We start from the raw sequence: 22,238 nt of genomic DNA, 5'->3' as shown, positions 1-22,238 counted from the left end.
AGATTCTCCCCTAACCTCCTCCTGTAGGTGTCCTTTGCCTCCCTCAAGCATCGCTTCACCTCCTGCTGTGCTGACCTCATGGTGTCCCTGTCCCTGCTCCTGAAAGCCACCATCTTCCTGTTAAGGACATCCTTGACCTCCTTTGTTACCCACGGTTTATTATTAGGGTAACAGCAGACAGTCTTAGCAGTGGTTTCCACTTTCTGATTGTCTTAGTGGTCACAGTCTGTCTCTGCACCAGAGGAATGTACTGTAAGTAAGTAAGTCATTTTTATTTATATAGCGCTTTTCCAGACCAGGGTCAAAAAGCGCTTAAACAATCAAAACAATATTCAATAAAGTATATACTTTAAAGGTCAAGATAAAACTGATAACACAACAGGAGTTCCAGAAAATCAAGGAAAAGCCTGAACAAATAAAAATGTGTTAAGATGTTTCTTAAAGGAGTCAGTAGACTCCATCAAACACAGAGAGAGGAAGATCGTTCCAAAGCTTAGGAGCAACAGCCTGAAAAGATTTCTCTCCTCTGGTCCTGAACCGTGTGTGAGGAACCATAAGTAGATTCTGATCCACAGACTTCAGAGCCTGAGCTTGGGTGTAAGGCTGGATCAGATCAGTGATGTAAGGAGGAGCCTGACCATGAATAGATCTGAAAGTAAGAACCAGAATTTTAAAGTTGATACTGTGACTGTATTAAGTATTTAGTATTTATGAATTTAGTGTATTAAGCTTGGTTTTATTTCTTGAATTTATACTTTCCGTTCCCTTATTTTTGCTTGATGGCCCCTCACTGTATTAAATGTGGCCCCTGAGGAAATGTTATTGCTCACCACTGTCCTAAAAAGTCAAGTATGTGTTTTTGTCTGAGTCACGTGTCTCTTCCGGTGCTGTCAATGCCCAGGAATGTAGATGTTTCCATGAGATCAATGGTTCGAGGAGCGAGCAGTGGTGTTCTACTATCAAAACTGGGTGTGGGAGATTTTAAAATAGCAGTGTTTGGAGGGAGGGACGCCTCCCCCCACCGCTGAATCTTCACTTCTAATTGGCTGCCAAGTCTGTCAATCTCAGAGGGAGAGCGCAGTGATTGCTGCGCATGCGCAGGGAACTTCTCCCGTTAGCTGTCAAACCAGGGTGTTTCTGTTTTCTTGTCACGGACAGTAGTTTGGCGCCTCAGGTAAGGTCGCGGGTTCGAAACCACCAGGTAGAAAGAGAAAGAAGTCATTTGCGAGGCCTTAAGGGACTTTATTTTGTTTTTAAGGGGGGTCAAGAAAGCGACTGTGCGCCTTGAAAACAGGACGACGACTGCACAAGGAGCGAAAGTTTTATAAAGAAAAAATAAGAAAAGTCTTGATTCGATGTTTTTAAACATCCATTGATGCGAAGAAAGAGATCTTCCGAGGCGAGGACCATGTTCTGGGTCTGGTCAGGCGGGTGTGGAGCTCAGCGGGCGTCCTAAAAAGATTCGTACAGTGGAGTTCTTGCCTTTTCGGCTCCTCCGTTGCGATGGGCAACCGCGGGATGGAGGAGCTGATCCCGCTGGTCAACCGGCTCCAGGACGCCCTGAGCGGCGTGGGGGAGAGCCGCGTCAGCCTGCCGCAGATAGCCGTGGTGGGCGGCCAGAGTGCCGGGAAGAGCTCGGTCCTGGAGAACTTCGTGGGCAGGTAAGATCTTGAAGGCAAAAGGGAAAGTATTTTTTTTTACATTTTTGTGTTGTGAACGCACGTTTTCGTCATGGAGCACTTCGAGATATACTACCAACCCTAGTAGTAATAATAATAATAATAATAATGTAATTAAATGAAATGTCTATTTCCAATCCCAATAAAAATGTAATTCGATTAAATGTATATGTTGACATCTTATCTTTATATTTTATTTTGCGGTCATCATCGACTTCTACATTTCTTTGGCCTCTTCTATTGGCTTTAAACAGAACCAGCTTCTCTGAAATAAAACATTGGAATAAAAAAAGTTGAAATTGATTTATTATTCCATTACCGTGTGGTTTTTCTACTTTAGTATGACTTTGATGTTACATCCAAACTCAACCAATATTTTCATTTTCAATGCCAATATTATTTTTTAATCCATATATATTTTTATTTTCGATGCCTACATATTTTTTATTTTATTTTATTTTTAATTTTTTACTTATTTTTTCAATGCCAATTTTAGATGGCGTTTTTCTAAGCCCATACACTTCAGCCTCGGACTGAGGCACACTGAAATGTTCTCCAGCCAGAGTCAATTTAACCTTCACCTAGGTGTGTCTACACTTACCTGGCTACTTATCAAATGAACATTCAATAGTTATCATCTTTTTCAACTATAGTTTAAGATACAATACTAATTAAAATAAATATACAGTATATATATTTTAAATATTCACAACAAAAAAAACGTAGTGAAAAAGTACCAAAGTACCAAGGTAATTAAAACTATGTTACAAATTATAACAATGATCTTCTCTGATGAATATTAGTATTGTAACCCATAAAGTAACCTTAAGTTGAGTTAATGCTTCAATGTTAAAGAGATAAGCGGATATAAAAAAATGTAACCCCCAAATCTCAAAGCAATAAGAAAAATTTGCAAGAATCTTTAAAGAAATGGACAGATTTACGTACTTGGGTTTTAAGGAGGCACCTTCACACCAAACAGGCATTGACAGACAATACATAGGCAAACTGAAACATGGTGTACAGTAAATGCTAGTGATATTTGGCTAGGAACTTTATTCTGGACCCTTGTGAGAGAAGGTTTTAATTTGGCCACAAGAAGCTGATTTTTTTCATTTCTAATCCAGAGCACATGACACCAGATGAGACATTTTTTTTTAAGTGTGACTTAATCCTTCTGGCTTGTTATTTATTTTTATCTCAAATATCAGCTGATTCTTAACTTCGTACTTTACCTTTTATTGATCGGTTCATTCCGCACATAATTGTGACACAGAAGGACAATGTAAAGTGTTTGTTTTCAGATAAAGCCACACAAACAAAACATATTGACAAACAAAAAGAAGATGGAACACATCACAAAATAAACAAGATATAAATGGAAGTAAAGCATTCTACAGATTATTAATATACAACCTAAATCTTTGAATGCTGTTTGCGTTGTTTCCATATTTTGATTTAAATACATAAACACTTGTTTACTTTTCCTTTCAGGTTAAAAACAAACATTAGATTTGGTCTTTAAAATAATTAGGAGGTGAAATATCTCAATAGCTAAGGTTTAAACTCCTATTAAAGTTATGCAAACAACAGGAACATCGAGGTCTGTTTCTTCTCAAGAATTCTTGATCTGACATTGTTTCTGAGTGAGGCTAACATCTCTTTCGCCGTCATCCTTTGTTATTGTTAAGACTCACCCTTTTTCCTATTTAGAAATGTGTCCACTCTGACCACCATTACTCGCCTGCACGTGTTGTTGTAGTTGCAAACAAACTGCTAAATGGAGGCTAATACTACGAAGCAGTTGTAGGTGAAAATATTTTAACTCTTGTTAACTGCACACATGTAGTGTCAGTTTTGTCTTTAAATACAAACTTATAAGCCACCTTTAAGGGACACTGAGCACAACATCTCGTAGTAAAATGACAGCCTTACAACCATTGTTTGTAAAAAACAACAACTTCTACAGCAGCTTATGAATAAAGCACAAGATAAAAGAAACAATAGCAAATCTTTCACAATAAAGTGTAAAAACATTATGAATGATCTTTTGCTTAGTAGCAATAACGTTGATGATAGGAGCCATAATAACTAGCTGATTATCCACAAAAAATGAGGAAGTTTTTAAACAAATAGTAGAATATAATATTCTAACACTTTTATCTTGTATTCAAATATATAGCGAGAAGAAAAACTTTTGGGGGGAAATAGTACAGTGAAGTTGAGTTCCAATAGACAAAGGACATACAATTTAAATAAACAAAACTATGTTATGTTAAATTATTGTGACCAGTAAAGCTTCCGTGCAAAGTTCCCAGATCATGTTCTCCACCAGCTCCAGTGATAAGGCTATATATATTTACTCTTCGTGAGCAGAGGATTCCAGGAGAGTCAGGATGTGTGGGTCTTGACCCACGTTAGCAATACATCTCAGGGACATGTGAAACGAAAAGAACACAATCAAATATCAGAATGCAGCCCAGGCCAAAACATCTGTCTGTTTTGTCTCAATACAGAAGAGTTTTTGTTGTGATTCTAAATCCTAACCTAGAGAAAAGTTTCTTGACTTAGTAGCTTGTAATCTTGTGTTCGTTGAAACTCTAAAGTTTTCATGGACTTGCAGATCATCTTTATTCATCAAGCCATGGCATCAGTACATTGTTGATAAAACCCGTTGAAGACTGACCCTTGTGAGAAGCTTAACAAGTCGGAAAATTCCCTGCTTCATGTTATGTTGTCACTTTTTGAGTGTGCTGCCAAAAGTGCGGCACTTGTGAGAGGAAGACATGTAGGGAGGGTGATCTCTAAAACCTCTACTTCCTCAGCCAGTGAGTGGTCTTATTTGTATCTTTGTTTTCTTCAAAGGCCTTATTGTTTCTAAGATAAAGGGTGCAGCATTCTCAGCAAGGAATCATTGGCTCTGGTTTCCATGGCGTTCTAGAGATCTCAAGATAACAAATGCTTCTGAGTTGAGTTCAGATGTGATATTTTCATGTCTGTGTGCAGCGTTATGAAAAAAAGTTCTAACCACATCACCAGTATGCCTTTCCTTTGTACACAGATTAGCAGCAACTGTATGACAAATCTTCCTGAGGGGGGATTTTATACAAAGTCACAGTTTACACATTGGGTGATACTTTTTTATGTCTTATAATTTGATTGTAATGGATAGGTTTCCCACGGACCGGATCATCGCAGAGTAATCCTACAGGCCCCACCGAGTTAAAACTGCAGGGCTTCGCTGGGTAATACTACAGAACTTTGCGGAGTAATCCTATAGGGCAGTCATCCCCAACCCTTTTTATACTGCGGACCGGTGTCATGTCAGAATTATACTCCTAGACCAACCATGAGTACAACAGTAAAAAATAAATCATAGAGAAGTGTTAACAGGGTTTTTTGGTTGAGTAAACTTTCCTGAAACAAATGTCTTGACGTGTCAAGAGAGACAGGCTAATGTCAGAAAACGAAACACATTTCAGACAGTATTAATCATTAATTCATTCATTGTCTACCGCTTTATCCTGGGGTCGGGGTAGGGTGACTGGAGCCTATCCCTGTATCATTGGGCGAGAGGCAGGGGACACCCTGGACAGTACGCCAGTCTGTCGCAGGGCACACAAAGACAGACAACCATTCACACACACACTCATACCTACGGACAATTTTCGAAAAGTTCTCAATCAACCTCTGTATGTTGATGGACTGTGGGAGGAAATCAGAGTGCCTGGAGTAAACCCATGCAACACGGGGAGAACATACAAACTCCAAACAGAAAGGTTGTCTCAGCCTGGAATCGAACAGAAATTATATTTAAAAAAATCGGTTTGGGGACCACTGCTATAGAGCCTTGTTGAGTAATACCTCGGAGCTTTGTGTTGTAATATTACAGAGCATCTCAGAGTAACTGCAATTCCATATAATTTAAAGTGTCATATCCTAACAAAGTTATCTCAAGACACTTTACAGTTAAATAAGACTATGCTGGAGAAAAGAAAGACAGATCCAACAATGAGTGAAGCCCAGCGTGGCAGTGGCGAGGACAAACTTCCTTAAAGAAGGCAGAAACCTCAAGCAGAACCAGACTCAGTGTTGATGGCCTCCTGCTTCGACTTGCGGGAGACAGATGGATGCAGAAAAGAGTGAGGGAGGACACAGTAAGAGAAAAGGACACAGTAAGAGAAAAGAGGAGAGTATAGAGGGCAGCAGAGTCCAGGGAGAGTCATGGAGATGAATCGGGATTATCATTTAGGGGTGTCCCCTAGGGCAGACCACGATTTGGCCCTGAGGAGCTTGACACACATACAGTATATTACATAAATTAAATTTACTCAGGGGCCACATTATATACTGCGACTGTTGAAAGGGACTGACGAGCTAATGAAAAAAGGAAGAAAACCTTAAAATTAAAAAAAAAATATTTGGAAAAGTGAAAAAATGTGAAAAAGACGTGTGTTTAAAAATGTTTGGTGTTGTTAAATGTTGAAATTAATAATAAAGATATATATAAAATAAATATGTATTCGGCTATCAGAGGAATTTATACAGGACAATATGATGGCTGCATAAATAGGGTGTACCTTGGAAAAGTAAACAAGATCTGTTTACCGTTGTGTGTAATAACTTCAAATTTTGAGGTGCTGATCCTCATCCTTCTCGAACAAACACAGCAAACAGTCACACATGTCTGTCGTCACAGTATATCATGACATACCGCAAAAGACAACTCATCTCTTTAGCATTTGAGACGTCTGTTTTCTGGAATTCTGAACCAGATTGTTTCTAAGCAAGCTCTACTGGGTGGGTGGGTTTATTGCTTCCATCCTGTCTAAAAATAAAGCAGTAGCCTTCTTGTTTCCTCTCAGAGCTGTCCCCAATGATGTAATGTATGTGTGTATTGTCCAGAGAGGTAGAAACACCCTGAAAGCTCTTCTAGTGTGAAGGATATATCCCAGTCTTCCTGTCTTCCTGAGAGTGCAGTGATATTTCATCTGAGCAAGTCTTTTGTTTTGTTTTGACACCTCTGTGTCGCTGCCTCTAGATTCTAGGCAGGATGCGGCAGAGAAAACATCCTTGATGTGGTTTTAAAATGGATTCAAAACGCTTCCTTGATGTGTGATGTAAACTTTAGTCTCTATTTTACTTGTGCAAGTGATTTATGTTGAACTAAGTTCACAGACATGTGTATGTAAAGGTTGTTGCGTGCTTCTTCTTTTACAGAGACTTCCTTCCACGTGGATCAGGAGTTGTCACACGCAGACCTTTAATTCTGCAGCTTCTTAATGCTGACACTGGTGAGTCCAGTGTTTTTTACATATGTGTTCTCGCCATAAAACAACAGACACACTAGATAATCTTTCGATTGATTGACAGAAATCAGAATCAGTGTTTATGCCAGTATTGGAAAAAGAACACAGGAATCTTTGTTGTGTTTTAATTCATGAAAATTGACCAATTAAATAAATTAAATTATTTAGTTATTTAGTTAGAAATCCTTCTATATAAAGGTTCTAATCGCAACCTAAACGAGTGAGCTACATACACCTAAGGAATCCGTCTTAATATCGTCATTTATATTAAATACAGCAGGCACGGCACATCCAACGTCAGTCCAGATGGCATTTTCCTAAATGCCAACATCGGCGGTTGAAAATACCACAGTGTCGTGATTTGCATGCTGATGAAACCTGTTTTTTCAATTGTTATAACTCTTAATGTTATGTTTTTGTGTTTAAAACTTACCTTTACCTTTAAAACATGGCAAACTGTGTCATGTCTGTGTGGTGTGTGTACTGTATCTTCTCCCCATGCCTGCATGGATTTAACTAGGGTGCTCCGGTTTCCTCCCACAGTCCAAAAGCATGCAGAGGTTTTTTTGAGAACTCATCAGTGGTTGTTTCTTTTCTATTGAAGTTAGTGGAAAACAGTTGAGAATTTTTCCTGCCTGTCACTTATAGCAGCTGGGATTGCTTTAGCTCCCCCCGACCCTAATAAGGGAATAAACCCTTTTTTTCTTTTGATTGAATGTGTATTGTTATAGAAGTTGCATTTTCAACCTATTACATATTTGAGTAATATTTGACACCCCTGGTATGAGTTTTTATCAATGAACGTAATTGCTGCATTTAATCAAAGCAACCACCAGAGGGCACTTTTATATTCCATAAGATCCCCGTGTAATGATAGTTGAAAAAAAGTCTATGATACAAGATTTTGTTGTATTAATAAGTTATTAAAACAAAAAATTCTTATATCATGCACTTTTTTAAATTAATAATAACTAACTACTATAAAATATGTTCAAGCTCCAAATAGGTTTCATTTTCAAATATATTACATTAAACGCATTATTTACCCATGTTGTTCATTTATCTTTCTTTTTAAATTGTTTTCCTTTTTGTTTTTTTGCTGTCAGAGTACGGTGAATTTCTCCACTCTAGAGGACGGAAGCTCACAGACTTTGATGAGATTCGCCAAGAAATAGAGGCAGAGACCTGCAGGCTGTTAGGATCCAACAAAGGCATCTCGCCTGTTCCAATCAACCTCCGCATTTATTCACCAAATGGTACAAAATTCACTTAAATTATGTTTATTTGATCAAGAATTGTTTTATTTATGTGCTGTTTGTTATGTTATGGCTTAGTGTTAAACCTGACTTTGGTTGACTTGCCTGGCATCACCAAAGTTCCTGTGGGAGACCAGCCTGCAGACATTGAGTACCAGATAAGAGACATGATCATGCAGTACATCTGTAAGGAAAACTGTCTTATCCTGGCTGTGACGCCGGCGAACACTGACCTGGCAAACTCTGACGCACTCAAACTAGCCAAAGATGTTGATCCACAGGGTATGTTCTGTTAAAATTTGTTACCATTTCATTGTTAAATATATTTTTTGAACTTGTCTTCAGGTCAGCGTACAATAGGTGTTATCACTAAACTTGACCTGATGGACGAAGGAACAGACGCTCGTCAAATACTGGAGAACCGGCTTCTTCCACTCCGCAGAGGCATGTCCTCTCTACTTTTGTCCAACCACCTCACTTAGAAAGTTAATTCCTCCTGCAACTGAACTCATCTTGCATCTGCTATTGTGCTAATGCATTAGCCACGGAAGCTCACGGAAATATCTACAAGAGTAGCTGCATGAATTAGACACGGAGTCTTGATTAGTTTCATCCATGTCTGAATGTGAAATTCAACACTCAAGATTCCAGATGCTTTCCACAGAAGACTAGAGCTTACGTATGTTTCATTCAGTTTAATGGTGTGAGATTTCCATGATTTCCACTTCTTTTTATAGTCTTCTTTTTTTCCTTACAAAAACATTTCCCTTCTATATCCGCTTCCTGTTATCCAGGCTACATCGGGGTGGTGAACCGCAGTCAGAAAGACATTGATGGAAAGAAGGATATTATGTCAGCACTGCTCGCCGAGGAGAAGTACTTCCTGTCTCATCCCGCCTACAAACACATGTCTTCACGCATGGGCACTCCTTACCTGCAAAGAACCCTCAACCAGGTTCATAAACGCAGGCGACGATTGGATGAATGAACATTTATGTTGATTGTCGTCATTTGTACTCGCAGCAACTTACAAACCACATTCGGGAGACACTTCCAGACTTTCGCAGCAGACTGCAGACTGAACTGATGACCTTAAACAAAGACGCTGAAGACTACAAACAGTTCAGTCCTGATGACCATGTACGGAGAACCAAGACACTTCTCCAGTCAGTAGATCATCTCTAAAAACACTTTAAACTAGTGATGTGTTGATGAGGCTTCATGAAACATTTGATGAGGTATCATGATACAGTGTATTCATTTTTATTGAACTAGATGTCACTCTCAGTTTGAAAATGAGGTCATGTTTCAATGAATTAGTAGATCAGAGCTGAAGATTATGAAGCAGAGAGTAACATCTAGTGGTCTTTTAAATTGAAGAAACTGTATCATGATACCTCATCAACTGTTTCATGAAGCCTCATCAACACATTTCTATTTTTTTTAATGTAATGTTCAGGAATAACAACCTGATTTTCATCTCTGAAGGCTCGTGCAACGGTTAGCTGTTGACTATGAAGAGCTTATCGAAGGATCTGGAGACAGAGTTGACACTGTAAATCTATCAGGAGGAGCCAGAATCAATCGGATCTTCCATGAATACTTCCCCTACCAGCTGGTCAAAGTAAGACTACATGCACTTTAGAATAATACCCATGTACATCCCTTCATCCATTTATGTCAATAATGCTGACAAAATCACCATCATAAAAATGTCAATCAAATGGGTTCAAATGCATAAACATGATCAAAGAATTGTTCTTAAATACAATAGGAGTGATGGATCAATCAAAAAAAGTGTAGGTGGGTTTAACCCAACGACTGATGACAATTTCAATCAACAGAATTTTGAGGCGCAGTGGTCCTTTAACCTGATATATTAGATCTAATGATTGGTTTTCATCAGCATGTAAAGCAACAGCTACAATAAGTGGAGTCATGGTTCTCTAAAAGAAAAAATATATATATATTTTCCATGTGTGAAACTGGTCTTTAAAGCCGAGGGAGAAATGCAGGCTCAATTGCAGCAGGAAACTCTTTGAATTCTTAGAAGAGGTAAAAAAAACATAATTCCCTAGATCACAGTTACACGAAGGTGAAAGGGTTCCCTGAATAGAACTGAATTAAGGTTCTGTTTTACTTTCAATAACCTTTGATGTTACTCAATGATCACGTAGTAATTATATTTTTCCTAAATCCAGATAATTCCTAACAGGAATATAATTCACACATTATTATTTTCAGATTGAGTCGGATGAAAGTAAATTGCGTCAAGAGATCAACTACGCTATACGAAACATTCACGGTGTCAGGTAAACTCTGATTTAATGCTATATCTAAACTATTCGCTAAAGTTTGTCATCACGCTGTTCAGGACGGGGTTGTTCACCCCTGACATGGCCTTTGAAGCTATCGTCAAGAAACAGATAACAAGACTGAAAGACCCCTGCCTGAGCTTCGTGGACATGGTCAGTTCAGAACTGGTCACCACCGTGGATCAGTGTATCAACAAGGTATTAATGCTTGTGTAAGTGAACGACTGTTGTTCTGAACGTTTGTTATTCATAACATCTTTTTACTGATGTCTGTTGTTTTATTTGAAGCTGAGTTCTTTCCCCAAACTGCAAGATGAAACAGAACGAATGGTTTCTGCTGAAATTCGAGAACAAGAAAGAGTTTGTAAAAACCAGGTTAGTGTCCAGATTTCTTGAAAATAAAAAAGGCTTTTTTAACCCGCATGTCTTCCCTCATCAGATCCTTCTGTTAATCGACATCCAGCTTTCTTACATCAACACCAAACATGAGGATTTCATCGGCTTCACCAAGTATGTTCGCTCATACATAATCATCGTATAGCAATAATATTTATTTCACATGCTTTGGTAGTTTTTACCCTTTTGGGTGTTTTGTAGATCATTCATTTGTGCCAGGAACTCCTTTATGATGATCTAGTTGAAGACATTTTGGGGTTCAAAGCTCAGTGTTAGTTCATTAGTGCAATAAATATTTTTCATTGTGCATAAAAATGTAGATGGCTGGTAAGTAGCCAGTAAATAAGTATTTTTTTTGTTACTACTACTACTAGCATAGTCCAGAATTAATTGCCCCATTAATTGTATCTTTAATGTATTTCTTTCTCAGTGCTCAGCATATAAATAACCAAAGAAATAAGAAGATTGTTGCAGGGATGGTGGGAAACCAGGTGAGAAAAATGACTAAATTACCTACATTACCAATGGTTTTCAGGTAGTTGGAGCAAGATGGATGGATCGGTGTGTGGGTGCATGGGTTGATGGATGTTGTGTAGTTCCATGGATGAGTGTGTGAGTAGATGGATTGGTGTTTAGGTTGAATGATGGGTATATGAGTGTAGGGGTGGATGGATGAATGGGTGTGTGGGCTGATACATCAATGGATGTGTGGATGGATGGATGGATGGATGTGTGGAATGACCAATAAGGATGCATATGGAAATGCGTACATACTGATGAACTAACATTCTGACATATTTGAAAATGTTTCTACAGCACAGATCAAGTACATAAATGTTATGAAGGAAAGTTGGAATGTTACTTTTGTAAGAACGCCTGACATATGACACAATATCAACAAAAAACAAATCTTAGCTTGATGCTGGTTATTCATGTGTTTTTTCTCCAGGGTGTGGCACCTCCCTCAAGTCTAATAGTAGGATATGAAACTCTATAAACTACTAACACAACTTTCTCTCACAGTCTCCAACATTATGTGTTAAAGCAGGTTCAGTGTTGTTTGTTGCGCACTTTTCTTTCAATGGGAATTACTCATCTGCACGTCTAGACCTCCAGTTGAACCTGGGTCACTCGCTGGAAATCAATCTTTTGTTTGTCAATCTGAACCGATTTGACTTTTTCTCTCTCTTGATTATTAATGAAACCTATCTGACTGCTTTTTGCTTAATGGGGATGTCAACTTCTTACTATTTCTACTCTCTGTCTGTTCTTAACCCTTCTGAACTGATCATCTGAGTCAATTCTGGGTCTTTTCTTTGTTCCCTACAAAGGTCATACGCAAGGGCTGGCTGACCATCGGCAACATGAGCATCATGAAAGGAGGATCCAAGTGTTGGTTCGTTCTCACCGCTGAGAGTCTTTCCTGGTTCAAAGATGATGAGGTGTGATCTTAATCTTATCTTTATCCTTAATTAATAGAGATGAATAACGAGACAAATTGAAGTAAAAAACCAACAAAGTGAAGTAAAAACAGATCCAAATAAGGTTTATTGACACATCTTCATGTACATTATTAGACAGAATACGAGCAGGAAGTGTTGAGAGTCCAAATGTCTGTGGTCAGTGGGGCTGCCATGTGTCTGCCTGTCTGTGCCTGCTGTACAGGAGCAGAAGGTCTGCACAGCAAGTGTAGACAGGCAGACACACCACAACAGTCTCGTCCTTTCACACCTGAGGTTGAAGGAAGATGCAAAGTCACGTGAAAACACAAGCACTGATTCCAGAAAATATTAAAATGAAAGTGATTCATGCTTTGATCAAATGGCAGATTTTTTTTCTTTTGGAGCTCACACTTGAACATTTTCCTGAGTCCTCCCACTTCCATCTTCCATTCAACACCCACCTCCAGTGTTGTCTCCATTCACTCTTCCTCTCACTACCTTCCCCTTTTTCCTCTCCTGGGAGTTGAGGCGTTTGGAGCGGATCACTGTGACACAGCTGGAGCTGCCCCAACCCAAACTAAAACACACACACTCACACACACACAGTGGATGCACTTGTATACACAGTACACTCTACATATACCAAGCTTGATGTAAACAAACTGGCATTCAAATACTGAAGGAAAATATACACTCGATGAGTCGGGACACACAAGTCACTTATCACGCAAACACCGGATATCTAAAAAGTTACTCAACGCCCTCAGGCATGCAGACTCCAAACACAAACACACACAGAACCTCAATCAATTGAGAAAATGTTTCGTCTTCCCAATATTTCAAATTGAACTTCATTATTCTCTCAAGCCAGACGTCTGATACTTACTCTCTGGCAGCTTCAGCATTCCACATTCCCGCCCACACACACACACAAACCCCACAGATTTAATTTTTCGTTACCATCTCTCCTTCCTCCCCATCATCCGTCTCCCTCCTTTTTTCTCCCCCCCCCCCCTCTTTTCTGTGGTTGGCAGTCTTGCTGGGACTCTGTGCATTCCTGGCTGGAAAATATGAAACTTTGTCCAAACACCAGCTTCCAAGATCTGCCCAGAGAAATCCCACATGGCTCTTTCTACATCACAGACCTCCCCCTTTTCTGTCTTGAAATCCCCCACTCACCCACTTCATCTTTTACCCCCCCCCACACTCTCTCCTTTCAATTCTCCCCCGCTCCATCACTCCAGTCAATTAGGATAAACACTTCTTGAACTGGCCCGACATCATCTAGAAGCACATCTTAGCAGTAGTTTTTCTTCTGCAGCACACTACCAGACGCACATACCTTTGCCCTCCACAAGTCCAGCAGTCAGTTTGAAGAGAAACAGACCCCGGGTGCCCACTAATCTCTGAGCGTACATGTGTGAGGCCTGCTACAGATCTCTCATCCATTAGCCAGACGAGAAACAGCCCTGCTGATGAATGACAACTCACTGTGAACCCTAAACTTTTTTTTTATCTCCTAAGAAAACTCTCTACCCAGCACAAAAATGCATGACATATCCTGGCTAACAACAAGTTAAGATTCTCTCAAGTTACACCCAATTCAATGCATTGACTTATTTCATTAAAAAAAGGAAGTTGGTATTTTTTTTTTGAAGAGTTTCCTCGCACAGTCTAACCAATGTGCAGACTACTGTACACCAGTATGACCCTGAACAGGTAGTCTGAACACTGGGATGACGGAGCAGGACCGCTGTCATTCCTGCACCGGTTGCGTGCAAAAAGTCCTGAGTATTAGCTGAAAAAAATCCCTCCTGTTGTCCTTCTCTGGCTGTCCTGGTGTCACTGGCAACAGATTTCCGCTCCAAGGGACGTCCCTTTGGATCTTCAGTGTCCGGAGGGCCCCTGTCACAGCAAAGTATCCAGTCTTGACGTGGCACATTCACTCATTCAGGCTGGGATCTGCCCGCTAACTCGGGAAGGCATAAGGAAATAAGAAGAGTGAGGGAAAGAGAGAGAGTAAAGGGAGGAACCCGGCAGCCATATATGGGTTGATGGGACCCACAAGGGAAATCAACTTCATAGTGGTCCGCTGGTTCTTCCCTCCCTCCTTCAGCACACTTTCCCTCTCAACCCGTTAAAAGTTCCTCATCTCTTCCTGGTCTGGTCTCGCAAGAAATTCAACTCTTCTCATCCCTCCATCCACCTACAATACATCCTCCTCTTCCTCATCTCTACTTTCTATTTCTACCCCATCACAGCCCGCTTTACTCCATCCAGTCTCCGCCCACTCTGTCTAAAGCGATCCCAGATGTTGCTGTATGAGTGCCAATCCCATTCTGTCATTTTTTCGGCTCTGTAACAGGAAGTGGGCCCCATTGGAAAAAAAGGAGAGAGGAACGGAGGACAGAGAGTCGTAGGGTTCAGGAGAGCACTGATTAAGACGGGAATATTCATCCAGCATGTAAAAAAAAATGTCTGTGTCATCAAAAGAGCTGGGTGTTTGTCCCAGTCATGCTTTCAATAAAAACCAAGTTTCCTTTAAAAAAACTTTATTGTTACCTGATCCACAGGTGTACAGTGAATCAGAGCATCTTTTTGGAAACCCCCCGTTTTTACATTGGGACTAAGAAAAAAGAGGGGAGGAGGCTGAAATGTTTGAGCATGAGTTTGAGTAATTACTTTCACATGTGGCAATGGCCTCCCTCACCCTTTCTTTTTTGTACCCCATTTTTGATTCCCTCCCGCCTCACGATAGTGCTCTGTACCCCGCCATCCATAATGTCTGGTTCTCCTCACCTCTTCCCCTGCCACTCCTCCTGCTCACTGTCGTTTACAAGTCCTTTCAGAGATGAAAGTCTCTTCTTTTTTTTTTGCCATCGCTTATGAGACTTTATCTGACCAGAACACACAATTTCAAACAGTTATGTGCCTGTCAATCAACCTGTGATCTCTTTCAAGTCCAATTTCAACATCCACTTTTTTAATCTGATTTCTTTTTGGTTTGTTTTTTAGGAGAAGGAGAAGAAGTTCATGATTCCTCTGGACAACCTCATGCTCAAAGATGTGGAGAGGGGTTTCATGTCCAGAAAATTCATCTTCGCTATCTTCAACACAGAGTCAAGGTTTGTGCGTGTTGCAATTTCTTTTAATGATTTACTGTGTTAGTCTTAAAAGGGAGTTGTGTTCTCCCGCCTGCACAACTCTACCAGAATGGAAATATAGTGGTGGCACTTGGAAGACAAGTTTTTGCCCTTCCTCTGACCCACTCCAGTCACCAGGCTACATCCAGTGGGTTCACTTTTATAGCCTCTAAGTGGATGCTGTGATCCTACATTTTGAGGTGTTGTCTTTATTGGGTTAAACGTGGATAAAAGAGAGAAGGAGAAGAGGTTTTGAAGTGAAAATCAAGGCCTGGTTGATTGTTCTACACCATGTGTGATTTGTTTATAATCGTGTTCTGTCCTCCAATCAAACACAGAAACTGGAATCGTGCCTGCGGACATGTGCGTTTTGTGCAATTTGCCCGTGTGTACGTGTGCGTGTGTACGTGTGCGTGAAGAAGTGTGCGTAGACCGCAGCATACCGATGGCAGGCTCATTAAGCACCTAATCAAAGCCAGAGAGCTTGGATCAGAGATGAGGCTGCTCTTGTTTGGAAAGTATTGCTCGACTCACCACAAGAAGGAGGGAGGACAAGAATTGGAAGGGTAAAGGGGGAGAAAGAAAGTGAGAGAGAATCAGAACCATCAGCCAGGAATGTGTCGAAATCTGCCCCCCACCCTCTTCTTTCCCCTCCATTTTTTTTCTATATGTATTTTTGTGTGGTTTGGTCCAAGTCTCACAACAATCAAAAGGAAACTTGAATCTGAGAAGAAATGTGACAGGAGGCGAGAGAAAACTCTCATGATCTGGAGTGCAAAAGGGGGATTAGACAAAAATGTGGGTGATAAATCACTGGAGATCAGTTTGTGTGTGTGAATGTGCTTGTGTGTGTAAGTCCCTGTCCTTAGTGTAATACCGCACAAGTATTGTCATCATTGGCCTGGATCCCTGACTGTTAGCCACCACGCCCAAACTTATTAGCCTCGCCCAAAAGTAGCCATAAGCTCCGAGGCCGACAGACTTGTCCTGATGCAAAGTTTTCGACCGACTTTTTTACTTTCATACAAATCCTCAAAGGATCCAGGTTTGACATATCTGAAGGTAATTGTCGTGCCCTTGGTGAGAGAAGAGGGAAAACAAAAGGAGGGGAAAAACAACTGAGCTGTTAAAGAGAATGCGTTACAGATGGGCTGCAGCTCTAGATCCCTCACTTGTTGCTCTCTTTGTTGCGCATCTTCACGGCCAAAACACAAACAGTATGTGAGGCACCGTGACCTGAAGTGAGCTTAAACAGGAGGGGAGAAAGTGTAAACACAAAGATAGTAAAGAAAGGTTTTTTCAAGCCAAGAAAGATTCTGTGTTTCGTCTTGTTAATTAACAACTCCAGTTGAAGTCAATATGTCAGAAACCTAATATTAAATATATACTGAAATTGCTAGTAAAGTATACATCAATATTTTTGTGCCTTTTTTGGTTTACACAGATTATTCAGAACTGCCTGTGTTCTTTCAACGATCCGCATGAAAAGTTTTTCTATGGAAATTCCGATTTAACATCAAAGTTATTATATATTATTTCAGCTGAAAATGTAAGTAAAATTGCGATTTATAGTGATACTTTATCATAACAGAATAATCTTAGCAGAAATGAAAACAGGCCTCGTCAACTCTCAAGCTTTATAGCACACCTGGCTCGCCAAGTCATTCCAGGCAGTGTTTAAGATAAGATAAGAGACGGAGATTATGGATGTCAACCGGTATAATACGGTGTATCAGACTCATATATATTTACATCAATTTTGTTCAGACCACTAAAAAAAGTCTTCCCCTTGTGTGATATAGAAGGTTTTTAACTGCAACCAGGAGTTTTTAATCAACTGCACCTGTAAGGGGTTTATGACCAACACAAGTGTTGTGTTGTTTTCACTAGAACTGGGTTTAGAATATCTTTTTAATAATGTTAAATGAGTCAGATTCTGGGCTGTGAAACAAAGATCCAATCATGTGACGGGGGAAAGAAGCACACCCTTATATCATAAAATGGTTTAACCTATGAAACTCATTTGAATCAACACACAGTTTTATTTTCCTTCTGACCCATGAAAGAAATATTTTGGGTTGGGTTGCTTTTGAACAGTTTAGGGTTTTATAAGAATGTCAATGGGCACCTTCCTCAGATATCCAAGAGGTATGGAGTTCAGCATATGATGAAAGTTGAAAGATCTTCTGGTGTCTCATCAGTACGATGACTTCTTTTAGGATCTTCCACAGGACCACCTCAATGTCTTTTTTTCAAATTCCCAAAATCTTTGAAGCTCTTCATCTAGCCTAGTGGTTCCAAACTCAATCACATCAGGTGCAAAATTCCTTAAGCAGTCGGGACTACTGGCCAAACAAAATTTACATTTACCAAACTATCTTCACCAGGAAGTCTGATCGCTCTGAGGTCTGTGGGTCAGAATCTACTGATGGTACCTCGCACATGCTTCCGGACCAGAGGAGAGAAATCCTTTCAGGCTGTTGCTTTGAACGATCTTCCTCTCCCTCTGTGTTTGTTGGAGTCTACTGACTCCTTCAAGAAAAAAACTTAAGACGTTTTTATTTGTGCAGGCTTTTCCCTGATTTTCTGGGACTCCTGTGTTTGTCTTATGTTTCTTGATCTTTTAAGTGTATATTTTAACTGTGTATTGTTTTTGATTGTTAAAGTGCTTTGTGACCCTGGTCTAGAAAGACATTTACAAATAACCATTACTTACTTACTTACTTAGTTATATTGTCTTAACTATCTCTGTGTTTGTTGTTTCACATAAAATTACCGGGAAATTCCTTCAACATCAGTTTTGTTCTTATTAGACATCTCTTATAATTGTTGATACAACAATATATGTTCTTTATCTTATCTTAAAGACTGGCATATTTATAGGTAACTACAGTATATAAACATTCACTTTGATCAGAGTCAACCACAGACATTTCACATGGTTGTTTTTACCACACAGTTCTATTATTTTAGTCCGTGTGACAGCGAAACGCAAACAACTAGCATTGTTCAGACCTTTGTATCAACTAGTACTTCATCTGTGGATGTTGATCGATTGCAGGAATGTGTATAAGGACTACAAACACCTGGAGTTGGCTTGTAACTCTCAGGAGGAGTTGGACGGCTGGAAGGCGTCTCTGTTACGGGCGGGAGTGTATCCTGAGAAAGTCGCAGTTAGTACTCTGACCTCGGCTAATTTCATTAAGCTCTTCCCGGTGCTTGGCTTTGAGACGCTACACCTGTCTGCACCTTAACTCTCTGATGGAAACTTTTCTTTTATCGTAACACTTTCACCTGAATCTCTTTGTGTTTGCCGCCCCCCAACCCCCATTTTTCTTGCTTTGCCAAATTGAAAAAGCTGGTCCCCCCACCCCTTCCATCCCGCTCTGTCGTTGGCTCTTCAGCGCAGCATTCTTGGCCTATGATGTCACTGCAGCGTGTGTGTTATAGTCTGTTTCTAATCAGCAGTTCCTCGACTTGCAACTTGCTCCCTTTTCTTTTTTTCTGGCATCTCTTCTTCTATTGTGTCTCCGCTTTGGTTTCTGCGATATACATTTCACAAATGTATTATTCTAACAACACAAATAGAATCATAAAACGGGCATAATTAAGCGATTCTTTCTGTCAGGATGCAGAGAACGATAGACCTCCAGAGAACTTCACAGACCCACTTCTGGAGCGTCAAGTGGAAACCATTCGCAACCTGGTGGACTCCTACATGAGCATCATCTACAAGACTATCAGGGACTTGATGCCGAAGGCTATAATGCACCTTTTAATCAACAGTGTGAGTGTGGACCTTCCAAAAGAAGAATCAAAGTTTATATCCCCGAAGGAACGACCTGCTGTGAAAACACAGCTCTTAATACAGCTCCAGGGAAATTGTAATTACAGTCCCCAAATGTGTTCAAAGTCTCACAGCTGTTTACGCTTTGTCTTGGTAGGTGAAAGAGTTCATCAGTGTGAAGCTCCTGGCTCAGCTCTATGCTCTGGGAGAATGCTCGATGCTGATGGATGAGTCACCAGAGCAGCAGACGCGAAGAGAGGAAGTGCTGCATAAACATGCTGCCCTGAAAGAAGCCCTGGCTGTCATCGGGGAGATCTCCACCTCCACATGCTCCTCACCTCTGCCTCCACCCGTCGACTCCTCCTGGATCAAGTCGACCAGGTGGAGACATTTGTTGGTTATTTTACCACAGAAGTCGTCAGAAAACAAAATTAGCACCAAGAAGTGACTGAGCAAGAAACCGTCAAACAGCCAGTCTAGTGAAAGAAAACCCACCCTTTTTAATTTTTGTTTTCAATTTTACAGAAAGGTTTACTTAAAAAATAACACACAGTTGATCATTTACCTGTTCATTTAACCCCTCACAATCTGGCGACCCCCTAACCCAGGGATCACGCAATCACATAAAGTTCCAAATCTAAGTCGTGGGTTAAACAAAATGTAAAATGAGTATGAGTCTGATTGTGATATGGTCTTTTTAAACTTCAGTTTTAAACATATTTTAAGACTGTGTCATTGTTGACATGAATAATCGCAGTATTTTATCTTAATCATTACTATCTTTACAGGTCATGGTATCAACATGAACATTAATCTACTTTGATTTTGAGAAAACCACCCAGCGGGCCACATAAAATGATTTTGCTGATAGAGTGGATTCATTTGGAAAAACCACTAGATGGATGGATGGATGGTATAAGAGGTTTTCCCAAATGAAGACACTGTTTGATGATACATCAACGGTTTCATGAGGCCTCATCACAATCAAAATGTCTTCTGGAATCAGAGTCTAGCTAGTAGAAGATTAGGTATTGGTTGAGCCTAGACCTATACGTGGATCCTTCCATCAGAGGCAGGATCATAACTTTTAAGTAAACTGTTTTATACGAGTGTTTGACTATTCTTCTTTCGTTTCATGTCTCCACACTTTAAAGTCATTGTATTATGTCCTCTGTTCCAGTTCTGAAAAGATGGTGGCGACATTAACCCGTAAACACTCTCCTCAAGTCCGCCCTCCGAACTCTCACCCTGCCTACCAAAGTACTGATGCTTGCCAAAAGGTCACCCGCCGACCTCACAGACCACCACCAGGCGTGCCAAGGTAACCCAGAAAGACAAGAAGTCGCAATGTCGTTCACTGGCTTGAGTTCTCCCTACGAAACATGCCTCTGTCGGAGCTCTGGGGTGCACGCAGTTGTTATTTGAGCTGGGTGGGGGTCTTGCTGGAAAATGTGTTTCTCATGTTCTCTTTCCCATCAGCCTCAATAGACAGAAGCAGCCAAATCCAGAGACAAAGAACTAAACTTTTGGTCACGTCGTCATCCATCTCGTCTCCCCCTTCACCCCCTTCTGTACGCTCGCAGGATTATGTTTTATCGCCTTCCACATTTTCGCTCATGCAGTAATCTTTATTTTCCTTTACTTTCCTTACATTTCTTCACTTCATCTCGACTGGTTCCTCCCCTGCTTTTGGCTCGTATCGCCATTCTCTCCCTGCCTCATTTCCTCTGCACTCTCCAATGGATTTTTTTTTTTAGGTTCTTTCCTGCATACAGTCTTTTCCGACTGTCCATCTAAAACCATCCTGTATCGTCACCCTATCTGTCTTGTAGACACCGGTCCAGAACACAAATATACATTTTCTCTCATTCCAGGAGGCATCCGCCGCCGATTCCAAACGTGAAATAGCAGCGAACAATTCCATCTCCCACGTGTTCCCTCGATCCGTCCAGCTGCAACGGACCGCTACCTGGAGACGGCCATGACCTGTGTGATGTGAACTCCAGCTGCGGGTCTAACTCGGCTAGTATGTGTGTGTCCTCTGGGAGCTGCTGTCTGCAAAACTCACTCAGTCCTCAGGCTGTTTTGTACATATTATCATTGGCTGTAAATACTGGAATGTACTCAGCCGTCCACAGACTTCTCTCTTCTGACCTGAGCTTTTTGTAAAAGTATTGGTTATTATACATGAAGACGCTATACATGCAATGAATTTGTACTTTTTCAATAAACCATTTTATAAAAAAGTTCTCATTTTTCTCTTCAGAGTAAAACTGAGAAGCAAAGCAGTATTTTTTGCTCTTTTTGTATCCAAATTGTTTTTGATGTTCAGAAGAGCAGTTTGAGTTGTAAATAATTTGTTGTTTCTCTCGGTAACGACGTTCGGCCAAAGGTTAAAGGTTTTGTCTGCATCGACCGAACTTCACTGAGAGGGTAAAGTAGTGACCCCTGGTGTCGACTCACGTTCTTGCACGTTTGTTTTCATTCATTTTAGCTGCTGTCGGTCGGAGGAAATTTGGACCAGATTAAGGATTCTCTTTCGAGCAGTTAGCTAATGTGAATGTAGGCTTTAAATACAATGTCTCACCCAGTCAATGAAAGACTGTTTAAGACAACAACCTATGGAAACCTGTTGCATTCACTAGGGGTAGTTTGTGTTATTGTGCTAATTATTTCTTTCTCTGAGTAATTTTTTTTTCAATTTTGGTTTTCCCTCTGATAATTATCTTTTGTGCCATTTTCCCTCATCTACATTTCTGTCCAAAAACTTCCTATGGGATGACGTCACATCCCGCAAATTCAAATCTATTTTTTAAATGAGAAAGCAAAACTTATATTAAACAATTTGAGGGTACTTTGTACCACGAATAACACATTTATACTAACAAAAAGACAACATAAATCGTATGAT

General features: G+C 40.3%; 1 protein-coding gene across 2 annotated transcripts; it reads left to right on the top strand.

Moving 5' to 3' along the window:
- Positions 1–1,125: 1,125 nt before the first annotated feature.
- Positions 1,126–21,564, top strand: dnm3a (dynamin 3a). 2 transcript variants are annotated; one of them, XM_087785169.1, is made up of 21 exons: positions 1,126–1,661; positions 6,900–6,973; positions 8,095–8,244; positions 8,323–8,526; positions 8,590–8,688; positions 9,039–9,199; positions 9,268–9,410; positions 9,733–9,868; positions 10,489–10,556; positions 10,619–10,757; positions 10,848–10,934; positions 10,999–11,069; positions 11,386–11,446; positions 11,905–11,931; positions 12,287–12,397; positions 15,413–15,522; positions 18,602–18,713; positions 19,169–19,327; positions 19,485–19,708; positions 20,508–20,648; positions 21,202–21,564. In XM_087785169.1, the coding sequence occupies exons 1-21, from the start codon at positions 1,504–1,506 to the stop codon at positions 21,233–21,235; spliced, it is 2,469 nt and encodes an 822-aa protein (XP_087641295.1). In that variant the 5' UTR covers positions 1,126–1,503; the 3' UTR covers positions 21,236–21,564. The 2 variants fall into 2 exon arrangements, with proteins under 2 accessions (XP_087641295.1, XP_087641297.1); XM_087785171.1 differs by lacking the exon at positions 11,905–11,931.
- The last annotated feature ends 674 nt before the right edge of the window (positions 21,565–22,238 follow it).

Source organism: Callionymus lyra, chromosome 2 (genome assembly GCF_982586985.1).
Source record: "Callionymus lyra chromosome 2, fCalLyr1.hap1.1, whole genome shotgun sequence".
Taxonomy (NCBI): Eukaryota; Metazoa; Chordata; class Actinopteri; order Syngnathiformes; family Callionymidae; genus Callionymus; species Callionymus lyra.
Note: the sequence above shows the minus strand (reverse complement) of the source record. Positions and strands in the feature narration are given on the sequence as shown.

What these genes read in the sequence shown, in the direction of transcription:
- dnm3a (XM_087785169.1), top strand. Translation starts at nt 1,504, where the DNA reads ATGGGCAACCGCGGGATGGAGGAGCTGATCCCGCTGGTCAACCGGCTC. An exon ending in CAAAGATGTTGATCCACAGG is followed by an intron (nt 8,527 to 8,589) that starts GTATGTTCTGTT and finishes ACTTGTCTTCAG; the next exon opens with GTCAGCGTACAATAGGTGTT. An exon ending in ATCTTCAACACAGAGTCAAG is followed by an intron (nt 15,523 to 18,601) that starts GTTTGTGCGTGT and finishes GATCGATTGCAG; the next exon opens with GAATGTGTATAAGGACTACA.